At 40.1% G+C, this 20881-nt stretch overlaps 3 protein-coding genes and 1 long non-coding RNA gene across 5 annotated transcripts in view; 2 read left to right on the top strand and 2 right to left on the bottom strand.

The window, feature by feature from the left end:
• Window positions 1–244: 244 nt before the first annotated feature.
• Window positions 245–11676, bottom strand: arcn1b (archain 1b). The gene is made up of 10 exons (XM_034867266.1): window positions 11432–11676; window positions 8941–9204; window positions 7644–7823; window positions 7333–7538; window positions 6987–7148; window positions 5262–5427; window positions 4386–4533; window positions 4097–4205; window positions 2220–2424; window positions 245–1954 (listed from the first exon to the last, which is right to left on the bottom strand). Exons 1-10 carry the CDS (start codon window positions 11432–11434, stop codon window positions 1865–1867), a joined length of 1533 nt encoding a protein of 510 aa, XP_034723157.1. The 5' UTR covers window positions 11435–11676; the 3' UTR covers window positions 245–1864.
• Window positions 4066–20880, top strand: LOC117941990. The gene is made up of 3 exons (XR_004656028.1): window positions 4066–4077; window positions 4597–4602; window positions 20728–20880. It is a non-coding gene; the product is annotated as an uncharacterized LOC117941990 (long non-coding RNA).
• Window positions 12454–20881, bottom strand: part of ubash3bb (ubiquitin associated and SH3 domain containing Bb) — a 55291-nt gene continuing 46863 nt past the window's right edge. Inside the window, exons 16-17 of the mRNA XM_034867261.1 lie at window positions 16625–16627; window positions 12454–12467 (exon numbers count right to left, since the gene is read on the bottom strand). The gene's annotated coding sequence lies outside the window, so the exon portion shown is untranslated. The remainder of the gene's footprint in view (window positions 12468–16624; window positions 16628–20881) is intronic.
• LOC117941988 (porphobilinogen deaminase-like) lies at window positions 13359–20880 on the top strand. Of its 2 annotated transcripts, none has more exons than XM_034867271.1 (14): window positions 13359–13577; window positions 15593–15646; window positions 16070–16142; window positions 16842–16891; window positions 17424–17479; window positions 18062–18139; window positions 18448–18525; window positions 18619–18694; window positions 18867–18980; window positions 19075–19113; window positions 19211–19330; window positions 19422–19475; window positions 20031–20117; window positions 20377–20880. In XM_034867271.1, exons 1-14 carry the CDS (start codon window positions 13554–13556, stop codon window positions 20548–20550), a joined length of 1077 nt encoding a protein of 358 aa, XP_034723162.1. In that variant the 5' UTR covers window positions 13359–13553; the 3' UTR covers window positions 20551–20880. The 2 variants fall into 2 exon arrangements, with proteins under 2 accessions (XP_034723162.1, XP_034723161.1); XM_034867270.1 differs by lacking the exon at window positions 13359–13577 and adding an exon at window positions 15385–15429.

The following is a 20881-nucleotide window of genomic DNA, read 5'->3' as shown; positions in this document are numbered from 1 at the left end:
TTGCAGGAAATACATGCTCAGGGTAGTAAATAAAAGTTTTATGCGGTTTGCTCATTTAACCATTTAACTGGAACATCTCTGTCTCTTTTTTATATCATATTCAATTTGTAACCCATTTAATTGTAATCACTCTAACATTAAATGCCAATGAAATATGAACAAACCATACAATACATTCCTGTATTATTGGTGAATCCCAAATCCCTGGTCAAGCAAATTACCAACACAAAAACCCAAGCCATACTTACATTTTCAATAATACATTTTATTCCATTAAAGATTCTTTTTTTCTAATTGTACACTGGAATGTTAAGATTCCCCTTCAGTAATTTAGTTAAAAATGCTCAATCTAGTCATTTTCAACCCCATATCCACACAACCATTGCTAAATTGAAAATTGGGGAGTACAAATGAAAAAAAAAAAAAAAACAATAACATGAAAGACAAATGTTATATCTTGAATAATGTTGATGCACTATGAGAATTTAAGTAAAGGATGACTAGGTGGGTGAACAGGGGTGTCAGCAGCAGAGTTTAATAAGAGGGCTCGAGGCTTCTCTCTGCTTAGCTTGGATGTGAGGGGAATGGGTCCCATGTTAGGCCGCCAGCCTTGGATCCACGCTGTGTGTGTGTTTGTGTTTATATTTCCACTATTATGCCAACAAACATCACTCCAATCTCAGATCTAAAACGCCCTGTGGGATGTTAGATTAAGGGCTTGAATGTTGTTCTTGGGCCATGTGTTCAAAGCACTTTGTGCTCGGATATCTGAGGGCTGATTATTGGACTTGAGTGAAACATGGCCTCACTTTGATAAAGTGACGAGGGAGTTGCAATGGTGTTACAAGAAAAGATACAAAATTCAACATATGCAATGTTGTATTTACTGGTTGGTAAATACAACAGACCTTGCAGCTGACAATTTCTTTCAAAGTCCTGTTGTTCACTGTTAAATTTCAATATCCAGATTAGTGGTAAACAATGACAAATTATACAGTGAACAGTAAAAAATTAAAGTTAAAAATAAAAGGACACAACCATTTTGATGATAACCGCAGACAGTACAGACAATATACTGAGCACAGAGCCATATTTTGCATTCAGCGAAGTGTTACCTCTAGAAAAACTGAAAACTCGAGTGTCATCACGAGAAGAAAAACAAACAAAAACAATTATCTGAAGTGAGATATCAATAGAGCAAATCACAATAGTTTAACTATTAAAGAGTGACAGGCTTATAATGATTGAGACAGCTACAATTCTGCAGTTATTACGGATAGGAAAATCTGAGAAGGAAGAAAGTAAAAACCCCATTATCGATGACCCATTGCAATGTGACCGAAGAAGAAGAAGAAAGGGGGCGGCGGATGCATGATGGTCGGGGGATGAAAACTACTAGCGCTCGTTCTAGTAGAGACTGATACAGTGGCCTCAGGTCCCCGTTCTCCCTTTCTACCTCCTGGCAGGGTTTTATAGATGGATTGACGAGAGAAGGCCGCTGGCCTCTCCTGCACCCCAGAAGTCATCCTCTACTTAGTCTGGAGTCCTCTTTGCAGTTCTGCTTGGCATACACAACAGCATCAGTGTAGTTTTCTTTTTTTGTGTTTGTTTGTTTTTCCGGTTCAATTAACTCTATATATAGATGATCCTCTCTCATACAAACATATAAATACACCACCACTGTTCTGCTCCACCACAGGAAGAGGGTTTGCCAGAGGGCTGACGTAGTCCTGTCGATGTACACAGTCTCTGAAATAGTATACAGGGTGGGCAGGCAAGAAAACTTCAATCTTTCTCTGAAGCATAGATTTGGACTTTTTTTGTTGGTGATTTTTTTGATTTTGAGGTTTTCTTTGAATATTCTTTACAGGATTTCATATTTGTCGACAACAAAGGAGGTTTCTGAAGAGAATCTAATGGAGCTGTCGCCATCTACGTGAGTCACTTTGGTAACCTGGGGAAAAAAGGAAATGTACAGAATGTAAGTTATTTATCATGAGGAACATTACTGAGCACAAGCAGGACAGAGTGCCGGTATGTCTGAACTGAATACAGTTATCCATCCACATTTATTTGGCCCGATCTATACCTGGTTTTTAAAGGCAATTGTAGACTTTATGGAGACGGATTGGATTGCATTAGACTGTACAGGTGTCCCTAACAAAGTGGCCCACCGAGTGTACGTGACCTATACTCAGTGGTTCTTTTCAGTCACCCACCTGGATGTCGCAGTAGTTGCGCTTGGACACAAAGGACACATTGATAGGGAAGAAGTCATTGGGCTGTCCGGCGATGCTGAACTCCAGGCTGCCGGTCTTGTTGTTGGCATCGATGACAGGTAGGCACCACTCCAGAATGTTTCGCCTGCTGTCATGTTTGTACTCTCCATCCAGATCACCAATCACAGGGGCTCCCACACCAGACCTGCACAGGAACAGTAAATCAATACATATAGCATACAGAGGTTTGAAGATTTTAAATTGGCATGCATGCCAATAGATTAGGACAACAGGTGGTGCCAAAAACACTTCTTCAAGGACAAAAGGCACACCTTATCTATCCAGGGAAGTGTGGTTTGAATCACATGGACCCAATAACAGCCACATCCTTTTAATTTGATGAAACTACACACTTTCATTGCACCTTCCAATTTGGACTGACAAAACGGTTTGATAATACCAGGGTTTTCCCTGCCATTATACGGCTTGGATACACCGCCTAGACGTACAACCGTAAAAACAACATGGAGAGCATTTGGAGGAGCTGACACACGAGCCGGCACACAGCGGCAGCTGCAGCCCAACATAGGGTTGGGTAGCAGAACTACCTACGCTAGGTAACGTAACCAATTTGTATTTTACCCTGACCTAAAACGGCTATCCTAACCTTAACCACTCAAGGTCAATGCCTAAACCCAACCAATCGGCTTGCTTTGTAGGGCGGAACTTGCACTATTTTACTGTAGAGGATTCCCGAACGTCCAACTATCTGCAGCTACCATTGTTGGAGAAACAACACAGACGGTGTGTTTACTTACGTGGTAAATGGTGAGCTTGTGGTGCATTCAAAGTTATTGTAAGTTGCTCTTTTCCCATCTTACGGTTGTTTTTGTCATTTAACAGCATTTTACTGGTGAAATAAGTTATTGTTGTTACATTTCATTAAATCATTTAATTTTCACTCCATGGCCTTTGCAACAAAACAAGTCGTTCTTTAATGTGACAGACTGTTGTTGCTTTGTTCTAGTATAGGTTCTGGCATCGGCACCATTTTTAAAAGTATCAGTTTAGCACAAGTATTGGAAAAAAAAAAAAACTATGCCAAACCTTAGTGTGCAGGGGAGAGAGAAAAAGAGGTGTGTGTGTGTGTGTGTGTGTGTGTGTGTGTGTGTGTGTGTGTGTGTGTGTGTGTGTGTGTGTGTGTGTGTGTGTGTGTGTGTGTGTGTGTGTGTGTGTGTGTTAGCTAGCGACAACTTCAGCACAGGCTTGCTAACTTAAGATGGGCTGGCTTTAAGGTTGACCAGCTGTTCTCATTTCAGTGATAAGTCACTAAAGTTTAGTGACCTCCCTTGCTTTAACTGACAACCACTAAACTTTATGCAAAAAATTACGTGATGTCACCACTATGCTAATGAGCGTATGACGGAATTTACACCTAAGCGCTCTAAAAACCCTGGATAGTATAGACGGCTGTGGCTGCCTGCGCATCGGAGCGCGAATGCGTGCGAGTGTTTATCTGATGAGCAGGTGGCCCCTCGTACGGCAGCCTCAGCCACAGTGAGTGAAGGGTTCCTGCTTTAAGACTAGAAGAGCACTACATAAAAAAACAGTCCATTTATATTTAAAACTACAATATTACCAGATTTTAATTTTAAGTCTTATGTATAGTTCCCAAATGCTTTTTCAGACAATTTTACACAAGAATACAGTTTGTATTATTATTTACAGTACATAATTATATTACTTTTATTTTATGTTGATCTCAGCGCTGAAGGCAGTATGTAGCAACTGCAACAACAAACTGCTAATTTCAATGCATCAATTACCCACGATATACTCATTCAGAGCAGAAACATTTGTTTAATAGATGCACTTACGGTACAGGAATGCTGATGACCACGTCGTTGAGCTCGAGGCTCTCCTCCTGCAGCTCATATTCAATGTTGACATCACAGCCAGTACCACTCTCTGAAGGCCAGCAGTTTACTGTGAAAGGAACACGACATATCATCCGTCACATAAGAACCCAATGTGATTGTACAGTGTACAAAGATTAAATGGTTACAGTGACCCGTGTATGGCAAGGCTGATAAAAAAACAGCATCATCACATCAAACTGGCTTTACTCCACGGGTCCCCAGATAAATCCCATGTAGTGGCACTTACTGGTTAGAGGTATGAGGGACTCGTCTGTGGACTGTAGTCTCCACTTCAGCACACCTACGTCATTGTTGAGAGGGAAGGACTTCTCTGGGTTTTTCAGGCCAATCACTGAGTCAGCTGTGAACAACTTTTTGTCCACATTGGGATGTGTCTGAGAAGAGAAGACGCAAACATATACCTCACTCATTTTAGTCTTTTGTTAAAGTGGGAAAAGTTGAGTGTAGATGAATGTACACATTACAGCTTGGGTCAATTAAAACTAACAATGGAACGGTTACCGTTTTTGAGAAACATTTAATAACTAGGGTTTTAATACGCTGCTTTTTTCTTCTTTGTTGAATGCATGTGTGAAAAGCATAAAAGATGATGTTGACTGAAAAGCATTACTTACATAATATAACCAAAGCTGTAACATATGCTATACTGTTGTGTATGGGATTGTCTTTATCCACGATCTTCTACTTACGCGATTGCCCAGTTACTGGCGGTAATATGTCTTGACCGGATTTCCGTTACTTAAGGTTTCCTTTGTGTTGGCATTTTAAACTCTGGTGGATTCATGAGTACTAGGGTTAACTGCTCCTGAGATCTCTGCAGGGTAAATCCAGACAGCTAGCTAGACTATCTGTCTATCGTTCCCAAGGCTATTTTCCAGCGGGACCGGGGCTCTGTGCAGTGCTTAGTGCCGCCTGTCAAAATTTTAATTGGTTTTAAGAAATGCCAATAAACCAGAAACCGTTTTTCTCGCATCCCGGAATGCTGTGTGGACTATCCAGACCCTCCTCCGGAGATGTGGAGAAAGGTCTAGCAAAGCGAGACTTTGTATGGTGTAACATTGTCTCCAGAAAATATAATATTTGTAATATGTGGCACACATACTTGCAGTTGCAATCCTTTGTTGTCATTATTGTTGATTATAAGGCGGATGCGTCCGCTCTTGTCGTCTGTGACTCGGAGCGTGATCATGCCCAGCAGCTCCATGTTCTGTAGGCCGCCGTCACGTCCGCAAGTCAGCGAGATCTTCTCCTCCACCCGCAGATGTACACTGGAGACGAAACACATCCCAATCAATAATGATTTAACTACACAGAAGACAGACAAATCAGGTAATCTACATGTATCAAAGTGTAAACTTAAGTAAGCCTCAAACACGGCATTTGGACTATTAAAGAAAAGAAAAAAACTCTACTTAAAGCACGGGTAAATGGTTGGACTTATGGGAGGTGAGCAGTTGATTACTACAGGACAGAAGAGGCCTCACTTATAGGTTTTGTGGACAGACCTCCAAAATATTGGAGGCAAATGAAACTGAGCGGCAAAATTCAGATTTTAGTACAAGACAAATATCTTCTTCATGTTCTGTCAAACCAATATAATAATTCTAGTGATACATGAAACAAGAATACGTGTCAATTCATTGAATCAAAAACTTCATGAAAAGCTTGGCATGATTATTCATTTGCACTGTGACTCTTATTACTGATCTCTAGCGCTTTAGACTGCATAGCGTTCCCCAAAGCCTTATTTATTTATCCATTTATTCATATTTAAACTGTACCTGATACTTGTCTTTCCGTGAACCTCTTTGTGCCTTTATTCGCCCATCGTGGACAAATAAAGTAACGTGAATTGAATTATAACTAAAAGCAGCTACTGTTGCATTAAAGTCCATATCACTTACAATGTATGGCAGGAAATGCATTCAATTATTGAAAATCAATTTATTGAATTTAAAACGGAAAAAAAGAACATAATCTATTAGCCTATGAAGTCATAAAAAACAATGTTTGAGGGAAGCGCACACTGTTTAACGAGAGCCTTACTGCATTACTGTTAAACATTTGTTCATCATATCATGTTACACCTAATTCATACTTACGTCCTAATTAGGGCGGGATCTGAATCTGAATTTTCCAAGTCAGCTTAGATGTGTATTTATTAGGGCTGTCAAAATTTAGTAAGTACATTTAGAACAGATAAAAGTGACAGCCTCTAGACCACATTCTATAATTTACCAGAGACCCAACAATTTGTTTTTATAAAATGTTTTCATGAACACTTATTGTTATTACTGATGTTTTTCTACAACACAGCTGAACTTGATTATGAGTAACCCATTGTTCAGTACAGTCAGGAGCACCTGTAGAGCAGCCGAACCACCCACACTAAACCTTTGCTTGTCATCTTTACACTTTTATTAATCAACATTTAGGGCGGAGCCCTGGTCATAACTAAGAGTTTATACTTCTGGAGCACTGTGTGACCGACCATGCTGCATCACCCCTCAATAACACCGTTGTCAAACCATTCAGAACATTTTTCTTTTTATGTTTGACCATCTCATTGTTATCTGATAATCAAAATTAATAAATAGTTGAAGACGAGTACTTTGTACCATCATAATTAAATTACATCTTTAGGGGCCTGAGACCATTTCTACGTTCAGACAAATTCTTCAGTATATTATCTGAATTTTTACAAAGTCTGCAAGAACCACAGCGTTATCACTTCTGTGGAAACAAGCATTGAGACCCTTATAAAAACTGACAATTCCAAAGGAAACCCTATTTATATTTAATCATAAAGATTGTGATGTGTGTGTACCTCTCCACATTGACCGGTGGTGGTAGAACTTTAGATACATCTGAGCCTCTCTTTCCTGAGGTGGGCATGATGGTTTCACCCTCGGACTTGAGCTTGTCGACAAAGTTGTCCACCTCTTTCCCTTTAGCACCCAGTTTCAGGGCCTTACTGGGTCCACTTGGTCTGAAAAGAAGAAAAGAAAAAACGTCATCTTTAAACATTGGTCTCTAACCATTAAAGATGATCAACACCCCCAATCAAAAGTACATTGAGAGGCCACAACTTCCCTTTGCACTACAATGCAACGTCACACAATAAAAAAAAAGAATTTTTATATTTCAAACAGATTTTTGGTAGTTGTCAGTACCTGACTGTAGCTGGTGTCATCTTGGGCTTCTCAGGCTCGACGATGGTGTCTGTGATGATGGACCCTGAGGAGACGCTGGTCATGCCGGCACTGCCAAAGCCGCCGAAAGCTGGCACCTTCTTTCCAGAGCGCTCAGCGTCCCTCCTAGCCTGCTGCAGCTCCTTGGCCTTCCTCCTCATCTCTGCCTTAGCCTCTCTTTCCTGGGTCTGTGAGTTAACAAATAACAATTAAAGTTGTTCTAAATGATGCGACAGTTAAACACTACATCAGTTTCACCGGTGTTTTAATTGCTGCAAACACAAAACACACACCTCTCTGACAGCACGGAAAACCTTCTCCTCATGGGAGTCCATCTCTGTGAAGGTGCGGATCTGAGCCAGGTTGACATTCTCTCTGTAGCCTAGTGCCACAATCTCATCGAAGGCAAAGATCAGGTCAAAGCAGTGCTCCGATATTTCGCTTTCCTCCAGCACACGACAGTACTCTGGGATCTTGAATGGTAGGGAAGAAGAATGAATATCAGACAATTTTACCCAAGCAAGCATTTTTTTTTAAAAAGTGACAATGTATTGGCTAAAGGCTTGAATGCTGACAACGCCACATCTCCAGATTTATCTGATGGTGAAATAAATTAAAAACACTAAAACTGAGGTTGTTCAAGCATTGGCCCATTTGGCTAAACTTTATCAACAATGCTTGTTTACTCATTTTTGTGTCATGAAGGCAACTTATACTGAATATTAGAAAGGCGGAATGTTAACCATTTTGTTCTTTATAAGCTTGAAATGTATAAACTGACGAAAATCCACAATCCTACATGGACCATTAATAAATAAATACATACTGTACAGGCCAAAAGTTTGGACGCGTTTTCTTTATTTACATTGTAGATTTTCACTGAAGGCATCAACACTATAAAATGAACAAAAAAGTGTGAAATAACTCTTAAATAGGTCTTATATTTTAGATTCCTCACAGTAGCCACCCTTTGCTTTTTTGATAGCGCTGTTCTTGAAGCTCATCAAGAGAATGCCAAGAGTGTGCCAAGCAGTAATCAGAGCAAAGGGTGGTAATTTTGAATACACTAGAATATAAGACATGGTTTCAGTTATTTCCTTTTTTTTTGTTAAGAACATAATTCCACATGTGTTTATTCATAGTTTTGATGCCTTCAGTAATAAGCTACAATGTAAATAGTCATGAAAATAAAGGAAACGCATTGAATGAAAAGGTGTGTCCAAACTTTTGGCCTGCACCATCACACACCCACACACTTAATTCACTTAATACACACAGATGCATGCAGGAGACTGGTACAGTGAATGTTAGAATAACTTCAAAAGGGATAACAAGAACCAGGCTGACTGGTTTCAGTGTCTGGATGTGTGAAAAAGCATACACCCACCACATCACACACATCACATTCACATTAATTTGTATGCAATTAGTATAGACCTACAGCTACGGGAGGTAAATCATTAACGGAATTTCCGCTTCTTCCCACTTCTTCCCACTGCAATGTGACATGTTAACTTTATGTCACACTGATGATGGACTTTATTTAATTTACAGGCACAGACAGACACAGGAGCACCATGTGTTCCTTACCACACGGGAGAAGAGTCTGAGTGTCTCCAAGTCTTCCAGGATGTTGCTGTTCTTGGTAGTGATGAGGACCATGTAGAGTTTCTCCAGTGGCTGGTACACGTAGCGAACACTGTCTGTTTCCACAAAAGTGTGCTGCTTGCCCATGTTCATCAGTTTAGGGAATGCAGCCAGAAGACCCTCGATACGGGTCCGGGTCATTTCAACAAACTGCCGCGATACAATGGCCTTGCCGGCCTTGGTGCACACCGCCGCTGCCAACAGCACCTACAGGAAAAGAGAAAACTTGACTGCTGTAGTGCCAACATTGCTTCACAATGTTCAGCACATTATGAGTGCATATTTTGTTTGAGCGTAACAATTTAACCGAAAGGCAAAATCACGTTATAGGGCAAAAGGAACCTAATGCTCAAATTAGGTTGACAGTTCCCTTGTTTGCGGTAACCCAAATCCCCACTAATGTTTGCATCTTTCTAGAGAGAGCAAGTCTTGCAAAGTTAAACATCAGCAATTTAATATTGTCTTCAGACAAAATTGCATGGCATTTTCAGCCACCACAGACCTACTCAGGTAGCAGTACAACTTATATTATTGGTTCGCACTGTTCAAGGCGAAGTGCTACGATGAGTTTTGGTGGTAGAAGACTGTACTGTAAAAGTAGCAGGCATTTCTATTTAACCTGATATTTATTAAGAATAATGACTGCCAAGAACATTTATGCAGAATTTGAAACGTTAAGTCGGGTTTACGATGGGTGAATGTCTGCTGACATTTTACAACTTTAACTGGTGTTCGGTGAGGCGGTCTCATCAAGACAACGTCAGCGTGGACAGATATTTGTTTCAAGAAATTGACTTACATAAAATTTTAAATTTAGCTTAACATAAGTACTAGACACCAACCGATCCATCCATAGTATTGAGTATCGAAAAATGCCTTGCCATTCAATACAAAATTGTAATACCTAAGGAGTAAATCTCATCAGCATCAGTGAGCCAATAATGCAGCATGGTTGTATCAAGGTCTAATAATGCTTCTAAATGGCTGGCCTAAAATAAGTCTATGCACCGCTCCCATACCATGTAATTCAGCCCTAGTAAAATAGACATTAAAAGGTAGTTACACCCGGATAAAAGCTGTTGGCTAACGTTACGGCTAGCGCTCTACAAGCAGACCGAACTGCAAATCAAGTATTCTCCCGATTTGGTCGGCTCGTAGAGAGTCCAACAGAGTGTGATGTTAGTCACAGCTAACATTATTATTTTTCATTCATGTTTATTTTCTGTGCTGTATGACTGATGTATGTTTGCTGCTGTAATTTCCCATTTTTTTGGGATCAATAAATCTCTATCGTTAGTAAAATAACAACAATTTGGCACTATTTTACACTGAAACATCCCGCTAGTAAAACTGCACCGTGTACAGTATACAAAGCTTTTATTTTGAGCAGTAGTGTTGCCATTTGAGTTTTACTACTGGTTCATACTGTCACTGTACTACTTTAACTTTTTGTAATTTTATTTCTTTAAAAATAAACAACAGGATAAACCTCTTGAGATTTCACTTTATTTTTACTAAATTGTGGTTGCACAGTTTTTTTTAAAGGATTCGAGATTTATTTATGTTTTTCAGTTAGGACTGTCAAAGAAGATAATAAAAAAAGTTTAATGGTATTCATTTTCTGTACGTAGTTGTTCATGTTTTACAAAAATGTATGTATGTAAGCCATACAACAATAACAGCAATCATATCCATACAGAGTTAGTAGTACAGCTGTTAAAATGTTTATTTTTATTTTGAATGCACTGGTATTGGATCGGTGCAGGTAGCTTGTTCTGGTAACGTTACCGAAATCGGTATCGGAAGAAGAATTTGCATCGGAACATATTTTAATAAAAAAAGTACGCTTAATATGAGTACATTATTTGTTTCCCCCTGGTAAATGAATGAACTGTATTCATTCCACGTTGACAATGGCTGAAGTTAGAAATGAAAGACATCGACTGCATAGAACTTGATATGGACAAGCTACAATTGTGAATACATGATGTAGCAGCTGGCTAACAATAATGATAACCCAAATCTACGGTATATAACGTTAGATAAAGTTTGGTTCAGAACGTTATCCAGGGTTGCCTGGATGGGATGACAGCAGGTAACGTTAGCTCGGATCTGGCTAATGACAGGCGTTAGCTAGCTAACCGTAGCGCTAGTTAACGTCAGCAATGTCTGCACACACTGTGTCGCCTACTCACCCGAACATTGACTCTGTATAAAGAAACAACGATTCCTTTGTTTGATTTTAGAAACTCTATAGAAGGTTAGCGCTGCCAGCCCGATGAAAAGTAAAGTTTGGTGTTTCTGTTATTTCGCTCTTGAAGAACCTAGCTAACTGATTCCTAGCTTTAGCTAGGTATCAGGTTAGCCAGTGTTATGATAATTGCTAGGCCCGATGAAAGCCAGGGAAAAATCTTAAATTCCGACTGTCACTCACCATTTTGGTCTTTCTCTATGGTACGAGGATCTTCCGTCTCTCGTGTTTCTCGATTTTTGTGATTTCTAGTCACTCTAGAATAGCAAGGTGCAATTATTAAGGCCACTCCAAGTTGTGTGATTGTTAGCTAGCTAGCGTCAATATGGCAGCAGTACAGAGCCACGTCTCCACCGGAAGAGCAGCAATAGAACTGCCCACTGTAAAAACCAATGACGTGGGCCACAAAACGTTGGCCTTGTTGCATAAATAAGTTTCTCGCACTGCTTCCACAGGCGTTTCTTCCATTTATTTATATTCTAGTGGGGGGCCGACAACTTGGAAATAAAATATATAAAATTGAAAAATGTATACATATATATGTACATATGTACACGTCTAGTTTGAAGCAGTTTTTTTTTTTTTATTATTTACTAGAATGTAACATAAACATAAAACATACAAAAACAGAAAATAGCAGGGACACTCATAAATCATATATCAGTTCAAAACGTGGGTGCAAAGATCTAGGGTTTTAATTCTTGTTTTTAGACTATGGGATTGGAATGTCAAGTTTGATATAATTTCCAAAAATTGAAAAGGATGATTTGTGATTGGGAAATGTATGAATATGAAATTTTGCGAGTTTTACGATCAAATTGATGATGAAGTATTGGTTTGGTAGCAGAGTAAGAAAAAAACAAAACGTTTTTATAGGAAAGGGAAAATTCAGAGACAAAATGAGACGACCATATCAATGTGTAGTAACTGGGCAAAATCTCTACCTTCACAGAGTGTTATAAACGTGTTCATGTTGACTTAATTATGTCAGGTATGCAACAATAAAGCACAATAGCCCAACTCAGATTTACTACCTGATCTCAAGGTCAGGTCTTGTAGAGGGTCCATATGTGGAAATCAAATTTAAAGACCTTTATTATTTTCAATTTGTGCTTATACTTTGTTGCATGACCCCCAAAAACAATTGCTTCAAATAAATTGTGAAAACCGTGGGGACACGTGTTATTCTATCAAAGAAAACACAAAAAAATCACACTGTCTTGGGTTTAATCCTCATAAATCAGACTTTAAAGATCCACCCATCTTCATCCATCCATCTTTGTCCGGTTAGCAACCAGGTACCAATTGTATTATTACTTTAAACTGTCTTAAGCAGGAATTACTTATTATTAGCAGGAATTAATGGCAACAGGCAAACTTGATGAAATTTAAAACTTTAATATACAGCATAAAACTGTACGAAAAATGTAAAAGGCCTAAAGCCACAAAAACCATCTCCAACTGGAGGATCCCGAGACGTCCCCGGACCAGGTTGGAGATGTAATTCCTCCACCTAGTCCTGGGTCTCCCCTCCCAGCTGGACATGCCTGGAACACCTCCCCAGGGAGAAGGAGCAACCAGAGGAAACCCATTTCAGCCGCTTGTACCCTTAAACTTTAAAGATCATGGTTTAATTTGATAATACCTAACATTGCCATTCTCAACTAAAGTGTATTCCACTTATCCATGTTCTGCACTCATGAAACCATTGTATATCCTGCACTTAATGCTTTTGCACTTCTGGTTGGACCTAAACTGCATTACGTTGCCTTGTACCTGTACCTGTGTAATGACAATAAAGTTGAATCTAATCTAATCTAATCTAATCTAATCTACTTTATTCAGCATGAATAGGTTAAAATAAATTCTAATTACGTTTTTAGATTTAAGGTAAATCTTTTAATGGCCAACTAAGTTGTTGTGATAGTGACAGTCTTCTGTAAATTGTTGCATTTTCTCTTCATGTAGCCTAGAATAAAGACTGTAGGCCCATACTTTATCACAGCTAATACACAAAATAACCAATCCGCTACCCACACGTGAAATACCCGAAGGCTATTTCTTATTTTAACACGGTACTGCTCTACATTGCGTAATATCCGAAAGAGGAAACTGAAAGACGGAACAAGGAAACGACCTCTAGACGGATCTTTGGTTCCGCGTTCATTCATTGGAGGAGCTAATGGGCGCTGAGAGGAGTTCCCTGGACTGTTTTCAAGGATTTCATGGTTTTTAATGGTCTCAGTGTCAAGTAAAGCGCACCGGTAACCCGTGCGACGTCAGCAAAGTGAACCGGACCATCGACATGTCGGACGAAGCAAGTTCTCTGGTAGGTTTTAAGTAAATTAACCCGGTAGTTTGCACATGCATGAGGCTCACGAGTTCTCGCTGTGGATGTAGCGTTCCATTTCCGTATGTCCGTCAGTTGGAGCGCGATGATTGGTTCATCCTTTTGTCTGTTTCAGTGCTCAGTTTTCTATTGGACGATTAATAAGAGTTGCCCTGTCTGTCAAACGTTGACATATGCTACTACTAAAGCAAACGAACAGGGTTAAGGGTTGATATTGTAATTATACCGTTTTAACCACGTAGTTAACCTGCTATATGTTCATAAACTACGACACTATATTGTATGCATATTTTGACAACATTTTAAAAGAAGAAAAGTAAACTGTTCATCTTCCAAACTTTACAGCCCAACACGTTAGACAAGACACTTCCAAACATACGGCAGTTAACTTTCGTATTTCAGCTAGCTACATTTAAGCCTAATTTCAGTTTTACGAATTGATCAGCATTGCTTTTTGGTAGTCGTTTAAATACAATCCACGAAACAAAAAGTTAGGATTTTTCTATAGGATTAAGAGCTGTTTGTTCTACTTCGTACATACCAGTGTCAACTACTACCTACACTAGTATAAGTATACTGTAGGTCCTACAGTATAACAAACAGTAAAAATACTCCATTACAAGCAGAAGTCCTGCATTAAATATGTTACTCAAGTAAGAAAGTATATTCATTATATTCCTTATATTGTCAGACAAATGTCCTGAAAGTGGTAAATCAACGTTACTCAAAGCTAATATGTATATACTATTATATAGTAGACTTATTGAATTATTAATACTCATGCATTGATGTTTAAGCAGCATTTTATTCTTGTAGTTGATTTGAAGTGCATCTTATTTTTACAGCCGACTACATCTGTCAACCACATGTACTGCAGTTAAAATATATATTTGACATTTTACAATTTCTCAAATTGTGATGACATTTTATACAAATATTAAACTAATAAACTTATTATTAAATGTACTATTACTCTTATAATGCAAAGTGCTATTATTGAACAAGTGTGTACTTGTACTAACGTCTGTAGTAAAATGGTTTAATTGGAGTTCATTTCATTGAAATCAAGATGCCTTTCTTTTTTAAATCAGTTGTTTCATATTGGTATTTTTCTCTGTGACACTTCATGACATTTCATAAAGACTTTTTTCATTAGGGTTGTCACCAATCGCTGGGTTTTAAATATTCAGCCAACCACAAGCATTAAGCCACTCTTACCAGACACGGCCAATAAAATAAGTGCCCAATGACACATTAAAAACAAGCTTAGTTTGTACACAGTTGTAAATGTTATTTGATATGCAATGTGGTTGCAACAGCAGGGACCAATATGCTTTAAATGCTAATTTTTTATGTGTATGTTATATCTTAGTCTATGACAGCTAGCCAGTTTTTGGTGGCAGATCATTTAGAAATAAAGCGTTTTTCTTTGTATTATAAAAAAGAGAAGAAAAACTGTGACCACACCTTATTCACAAAACCCTGCTCAAATGCCCCTCCCTGCGTTTTTATAACGGACTCAATGAATTGGCAAACTTATCTTTTGGGACCAGAGATATCTTGGGGTGGAGGTCCTGAAGGAGGAGGGGGGGGGGGGGGGGGGGGGGGGGGGGGGGGGGGGGGGGGGGGGGGGGGGGGGGGGGGGGGGGGGGGAAGTCCGGTAAAAAAGACCACTGTTCAGTATCTAGAGGCTATATGACCTCAGCACAGCTCCTTACCAAGACACAGCAGGCAGTCCCAGCCACACAGCGGACACAATAGCCTCCACAGTGGTGCACGCGCTCAGTGCAGGCCTAGAATTATGGAGCAAGGACCTTACAAGTACATGAGGGTGAGGCGAGCAGAGAAAATGCTTCCGCACATTTCTGAGCTAGTTATAGAGGTGGTTGGTAATGTGTTGGGCTGATGGAATGACATCAGTAGGAATGTTTTGAAGGTAATTAAAGGAAAGGGAGTTTCAACTCTTTAAGCTAATTTCTCTTCTGTCCTGGCAGGACGGCAATGGCAAGGTGTGTCGGGTCATCCGGATTGGAACCCGCAAGAGCCAGGTACTGTACTACATTAATCAAATCATGGGTTTATTCTTGATTATGCTTGCTGCTGACTTTTTTAATATTTCAAAGAATGTGACTTTTTGCATCATTGCCGTTTTTACATTTTTGTCTTTGGATTTAAGTTTTGGCTGTAATTTAAATGGGAGAATGAGCTATACAGAGCCTCATGTGTCAGTTCAATGTGTATTATCTGATGCACGGCTCCGCCATGCTGGTTTAGATACAGAGGAGCAAGATGTCTGGACTTCTTCTCGCAGAGATAACATAGCTCTGGCCTAACAATGTCTTTTTAAGATAACTGTCCCTCTTCCAGTTTGTTCAGCTTCCTGATTTGATGGTCACAGGCTCTGTGGATGGGGGATTGACATTTTTACAACTATCAGTACAATCCACCTAAAGTGTGTTCTTCTGTCCCAGTTGGCACGCATCCAGACTGACAGCGTGGCGGCAAAGTTGAAAGAACTGAACCCTGACATCAACTTGGAAATAGGTGAGGATCACCCCAGGCTTTATTTTCCGTTAGCGAGTCCTCTAGAGGCTTCGGAGCCGTGACGCAACATTTCTTACTGAATGCTGCAGGCATCTTCGTTGACGTCTTTTCCATAATTGGCAATGTGCAAATTTGAGTTGAATTATTATAAACATTTATATAATGATTTATACATACAAGTTCTATTCCTCCATTAGAAAGACACCTTTTTAAATCAGAAATTGCTGTAAAATTAGTCTGCTTTGACTCTAGCACAAATGGTCACTATCGCATTTACACAGGTGATTTAGTTGTTTACCAAATACTTGTTAAAGGCCCTACAGACCCCTGGGTCACCCACACAGATGATTTCACCCATTCTGCTGGATTCTGAGCACTGTGTGGGTGTGTACAAACTGTGCTTGATTTCTGTCTGACCCCACTGCTTTTGTTGCTCCTGTTTGGGTCGGACAACGTTGGTATTCTTACGGGTTCATAGCAACTATCTTATCTGGCTTCACACAGCTAATGCTTCTTCTACTTCTAGAAATTTGTATTGACCTCCAATGTGGCTGCTTAAGGGGGCATTCGATCACCTGAACACCAGAAAAAGTTGTGTTAGACCTGTGTCTTTTGAATAAAACCGGTCATGCATTAGTGTTTTTGCTAGTTGTTCCTGATTGATCATATTATTGAACTTTTGTATCTTCTCTCTTTTAGTTGCCATGTCAACGATAGGAGACAAAATCCTTGACACAGCTTTATCTAAGGTGAGGCTTTTGATTAATTGTCACAAATAAAAGGCTATATTATAAACAGGCATGTTCGCCTTCTTCCAACATCTACAAACGGCAGAAATTTCAAGTAGACAATTTATAATTAATGTCACTCATCGTCATTACTCAAATGAATCCAAGAAAACAAGCAGGGTAAGCACTTAAAGCTGTCGGTGTTTAAATGTGACTACGGTACATTGCTGACTTGTTGCTCTTTAGATCCAGTTCATACTCACAACTCATTGTAGGATCAGTGTATGATTTAATTCTTGATGACATTCAATATGTAAATGGTTGATGTAAACAGAGGTACAGTATAATGCAGATCTGCTAATTGTAAATGTCATTTTGCTGATAAAACAGATAAATATGAAGTAACAATGTAACAGTAAATCACTGTTCGAATAGAATAGAATGCCTTCATTGTCATTATACACAAGTGCAGTACCTGTGCATGAGACATAATGGGAACCTGTAGGAGGATCAACGAGATTGAACTGTTTGTTTCTTCTTCTTTTGAACGCAGATTGGAGAGAAGAGTTTGTTCACCAAAGAGTTGGAGAATGCTCTGGAGAGGAATGAGTGAGTGTTACAACTGTGGCTGACACCACACTGCCTCCGCACCATTGTTTCACCGAACCACACTGACCGCTAGGGCTTCTCTGACAGGGGTTCACTTGTGAAGACTTTTGCACTGTAGCAAGATACTCTAGGAAAAGACCACAGGAGCATCCACTGAATGCTTTACTTAAAGCAACACTAGAGAACCTTTTGTACCTTTTTTTAAAAATAATGTTACCAAAATTGTTTCAGTGGTTCATCAACTCGTAACAGGGTCAACGGCACATCTGAATTCGCTTTGCGGCTCTCTACCGGCTATAACTGCACTATGCAAGTTTGCCAGATCTGGTAGCAGATCTGTAGATCCAATGAGACGTAATGGGAACCTGTAGGAGGATCCAAGAGGCAAAAGTTCTCTAGTGTTGCTTTAAATACATGCAGAAGGAAACCCTTTGATTTCCTCAGCCTCAGATGTAGCAGGTGGCTCTGTTCTTTAGCTGCATTGACAGTCTAAAAAACACACACACACACACACACATAGAACTGAATGGCTGTATTATACCATGGATCATACATATATGACTGTTCCTCTGTGTCCCACAGGGTTGATCTGGTTGTTCACTCGCTGAAAGACCTTCCCACCACTCTGCCTTCAGGATTCACCATCGGGGCTGTGCTGAAGTAGGTGCACTCACACAATCAGTGTGCATTATGTCTATATACATTTGCACTGTATCATGCCATGGTTTATAGGTAAAGTCAGATATTACTCTTTGTCCATTCTGGAAACCTTTATAGTATGTGGAATCTTTTTGTGGTTGTCATTTTACCGGCTGTAAATAAGAAAAAAAAGGGTTGCACACTCTGGCTCCATATGCATATCTCTATCTCTATTTATTCTGACAATGTTTTGGCTCTTAGGCCTTCTTTAAATCAACAATTTGACAAGCTGTAACCACTCACTGTCCTTTGCACCCGGCTGCTTTTAGGAGAGAAAACCCCCATGACGCAGTTGTTTTACACCCAAAACATGTAGGGAAAACTCTTGACACTCTGCCAGAAAACAGGTACAGTTCTGGAGTAGATTCAGCAAGCTGTTTTAGTTTTTCACTCATATGAAAAGTATGGATAACTGTTCTTCTTACTGTGCGTTTGTGCAGTGTGATCGGCACCAGTTCACTGCGCCGCGCCGCTCAGCTGAAGAAGAGATTCTCCCACCTGGAATTCAAAGATATTGTATCCTTTTTAGTAAGCATTGTTGTCAGTCCGAACATAATGATAGGTGAAGATAAGACGGAAAATATTTAAATGTCACTGCACATCAAACAATCTGTTTAAGAAGCATAAGGGTGCTAGCAAGCCATAATGGATGTTTGTCTGAAGTGTTTTCCTTAGCTGAGGTCTCTAGCGTGGGAACCTGAACACGCGTCTGAAGAAGCTGGATGAGAAGGCGGACTTTGCTGCCATCATCCTGGCTGCTGCCGGCCTCAGGAGAATGGGTTGGGACAACCGAATCAGCCAGGTACAGTTGATCATCTGAAGTCCTCTCTGTGAAGTCTCTCTTAGTCATCATTTGTCGTCTAACAGTACCACTGTCTGATTCTTTCCACTGGTAGATCCTTGGGCCTGAAGACTGTATGTATGCTGTTGGACAGGTAAGAACAGTGGGATGGAAAATATGACCAATCCATAGACGAGAAGGCTAAATAATATCTAATAAGAACTACATCCATATGTGTTCTGTGTTGTCAGGGGGCTCTTGCAGTGGAGGTTCGGGCCAGAGATGCAGACATCCTGGAGATGGTGTCTGTCCTCCATGACCCAGACACTGTGCTACGCTGCATAGCTGAGAGAGCTTTCCTTAGACACCTGGTACACACACACACACACACACACTTACACTTATTTTTACATTGGGTGAATATGGAAAGCCCCATGTATTCAATTTAACTGTCATTTGTAGGAGGGTGGGTGCAGTGTTCCAGTGGCTGTACACACCGAAGTGAAGGACTCCCAGGTAGGTAGAGGCTGAAACAAACACACACACACACACACACACACACACACACACACACACACACACACACACACACACACACACACACACACACACATATTTTGCATGCATGTATTTGACCATTTACTATGCCCATGCTGCACCTGCTAGATGGACTTGTATATATCATTCAATATTGCACTATAGTACAACTTGCACAAACATATTATATTGTCACTAGTAGATTTTTGATCAGCTATAGCTATTAAACTCATATTGTACATATATTTGTATTAAGCTCATACTTTGACAAGCAACACAGAGAGTCAGACTTATACTTTACTGCCGGAATTTCTTACAAGAGAGCAAGATTTGCAACCATTATCTGATGAGTTTGGTTGATAAGTTGCTGGAGTGTAAACCTCCCAAACCCAATAGGACAGTTCACACTCTGATATAGTAGAATCCGGGACCAGCTCCCATACAGTGAGGAAATACAACACAGTCCTGACTTAACATGTAACATGACAAAATAATGTTGTCAGCTGAAATTGAAACTATTTGATGGGATTCCAGCTCTACCTGACGGGGGCAGTGTACAGCCTGGACGGATCAGACAGTCTGAAGGAAACCATGCAGACTAGCGTTGCTGCTGATGACAAGGTAACAGCGGAGTGTACAGTGTATGGTCACATTGTTGACCATTGGCTGGATTGTCAGACTTCACAAAGAGACTGGATTAAAGTTGAAGTTGTGTTTTTATATTTGTGTCAGCCATCCTATAACATAGTCTATATCCTTTTTGACTCCCGTTTTACTCCCGGGATTGCTCCGGTGCTTCAGGAAACTCTGCCGGATGCATGTATTTGTCATTTCCAAAAGAAAACAAACTTTATATTGATAATGTGTGTTTGTGTGACAGAGCATAGAGGAGGTGGACGAGCAGTCCCAGCGGGTGGGAGTCACAGCCAGCAAGATTTGTGGCGAAGCCCAGGACAGGGCTGAGCAACTGGGGATCGACCTGGCCAACTTACTGCTGAGCAAAGGAGCCAAGGAGATCCTGACAGTGGCCAGGCAGCTCAACGACGCCAGATAATCCCGCCCTGCTCAGGGGCAGGGCTCCGGAGGTGGCCAGGTCCTCACGTGCAGTCAGTCACTGCCTTGTGTCAAGAAAAAACTTGAATTCCTTTTTATTTTACACATTTGAAGTTGCGGGAGAACAATTAATAAAAAGTGACTTACAGTGGCACTAGGTTATCTCAGTAAATGGCAGATTTGAAACACTACTCGGACCAAAGCTCAGTGTGGTAGAAACTTACTGGGATTAACAGTGAAAGCCCAAAATGGCCTTTAAATAATGTTGTCAACACTTACGGTACCATCACTGGCTGATATCCTCATGGTGAAACTGCTTTTTGTTTTTGTTT

The sequence above is a fragment of the Etheostoma cragini genome, chromosome 3 (assembly GCF_013103735.1).
Source record: "Etheostoma cragini isolate CJK2018 chromosome 3, CSU_Ecrag_1.0, whole genome shotgun sequence".
Lineage (NCBI taxonomy): Eukaryota > Metazoa > Chordata > Actinopteri > Perciformes > Percidae > Etheostoma > Etheostoma cragini.
This window is presented reverse-complemented; position numbering and strand designations above follow the sequence as displayed.

What these genes read in the sequence shown, in the direction of transcription:
- LOC117941988 (XM_034867270.1), top strand. Translation starts at nt 15,400, where the DNA reads ATGGAGCAAGGACCTTACAAGTACATGAGG. An exon ending in GACCTTACAAGTACATGAGG is followed by an intron (nt 15,430 to 15,592) that starts GTGAGGCGAGCA and finishes CTGTCCTGGCAG; the next exon opens with GACGGCAATGGCAAGGTGTG. An exon ending in ACCTGGAATTCAAAGATATT is followed by an intron (nt 18,695 to 18,866) that starts GTATCCTTTTTA and finishes TGAGGTCTCTAG; the next exon opens with CGTGGGAACCTGAACACGCG.
- arcn1b (XM_034867266.1), bottom strand. An exon ending in TCAGACTCTTCTCCCGTGTG is followed by an intron (nt 7,824 to 8,940) that starts GTAAGGAACACA and finishes CTACCATTCAAG; the next exon opens with ATCCCAGAGTACTGTCGTGT. An exon ending in TTTTCCGTGCTGTCAGAGAG is followed by an intron (nt 7,539 to 7,643) that starts GTGTGTGTTTTG and finishes GTTAACTCACAG; the next exon opens with ACCCAGGAAAGAGAGGCTAA.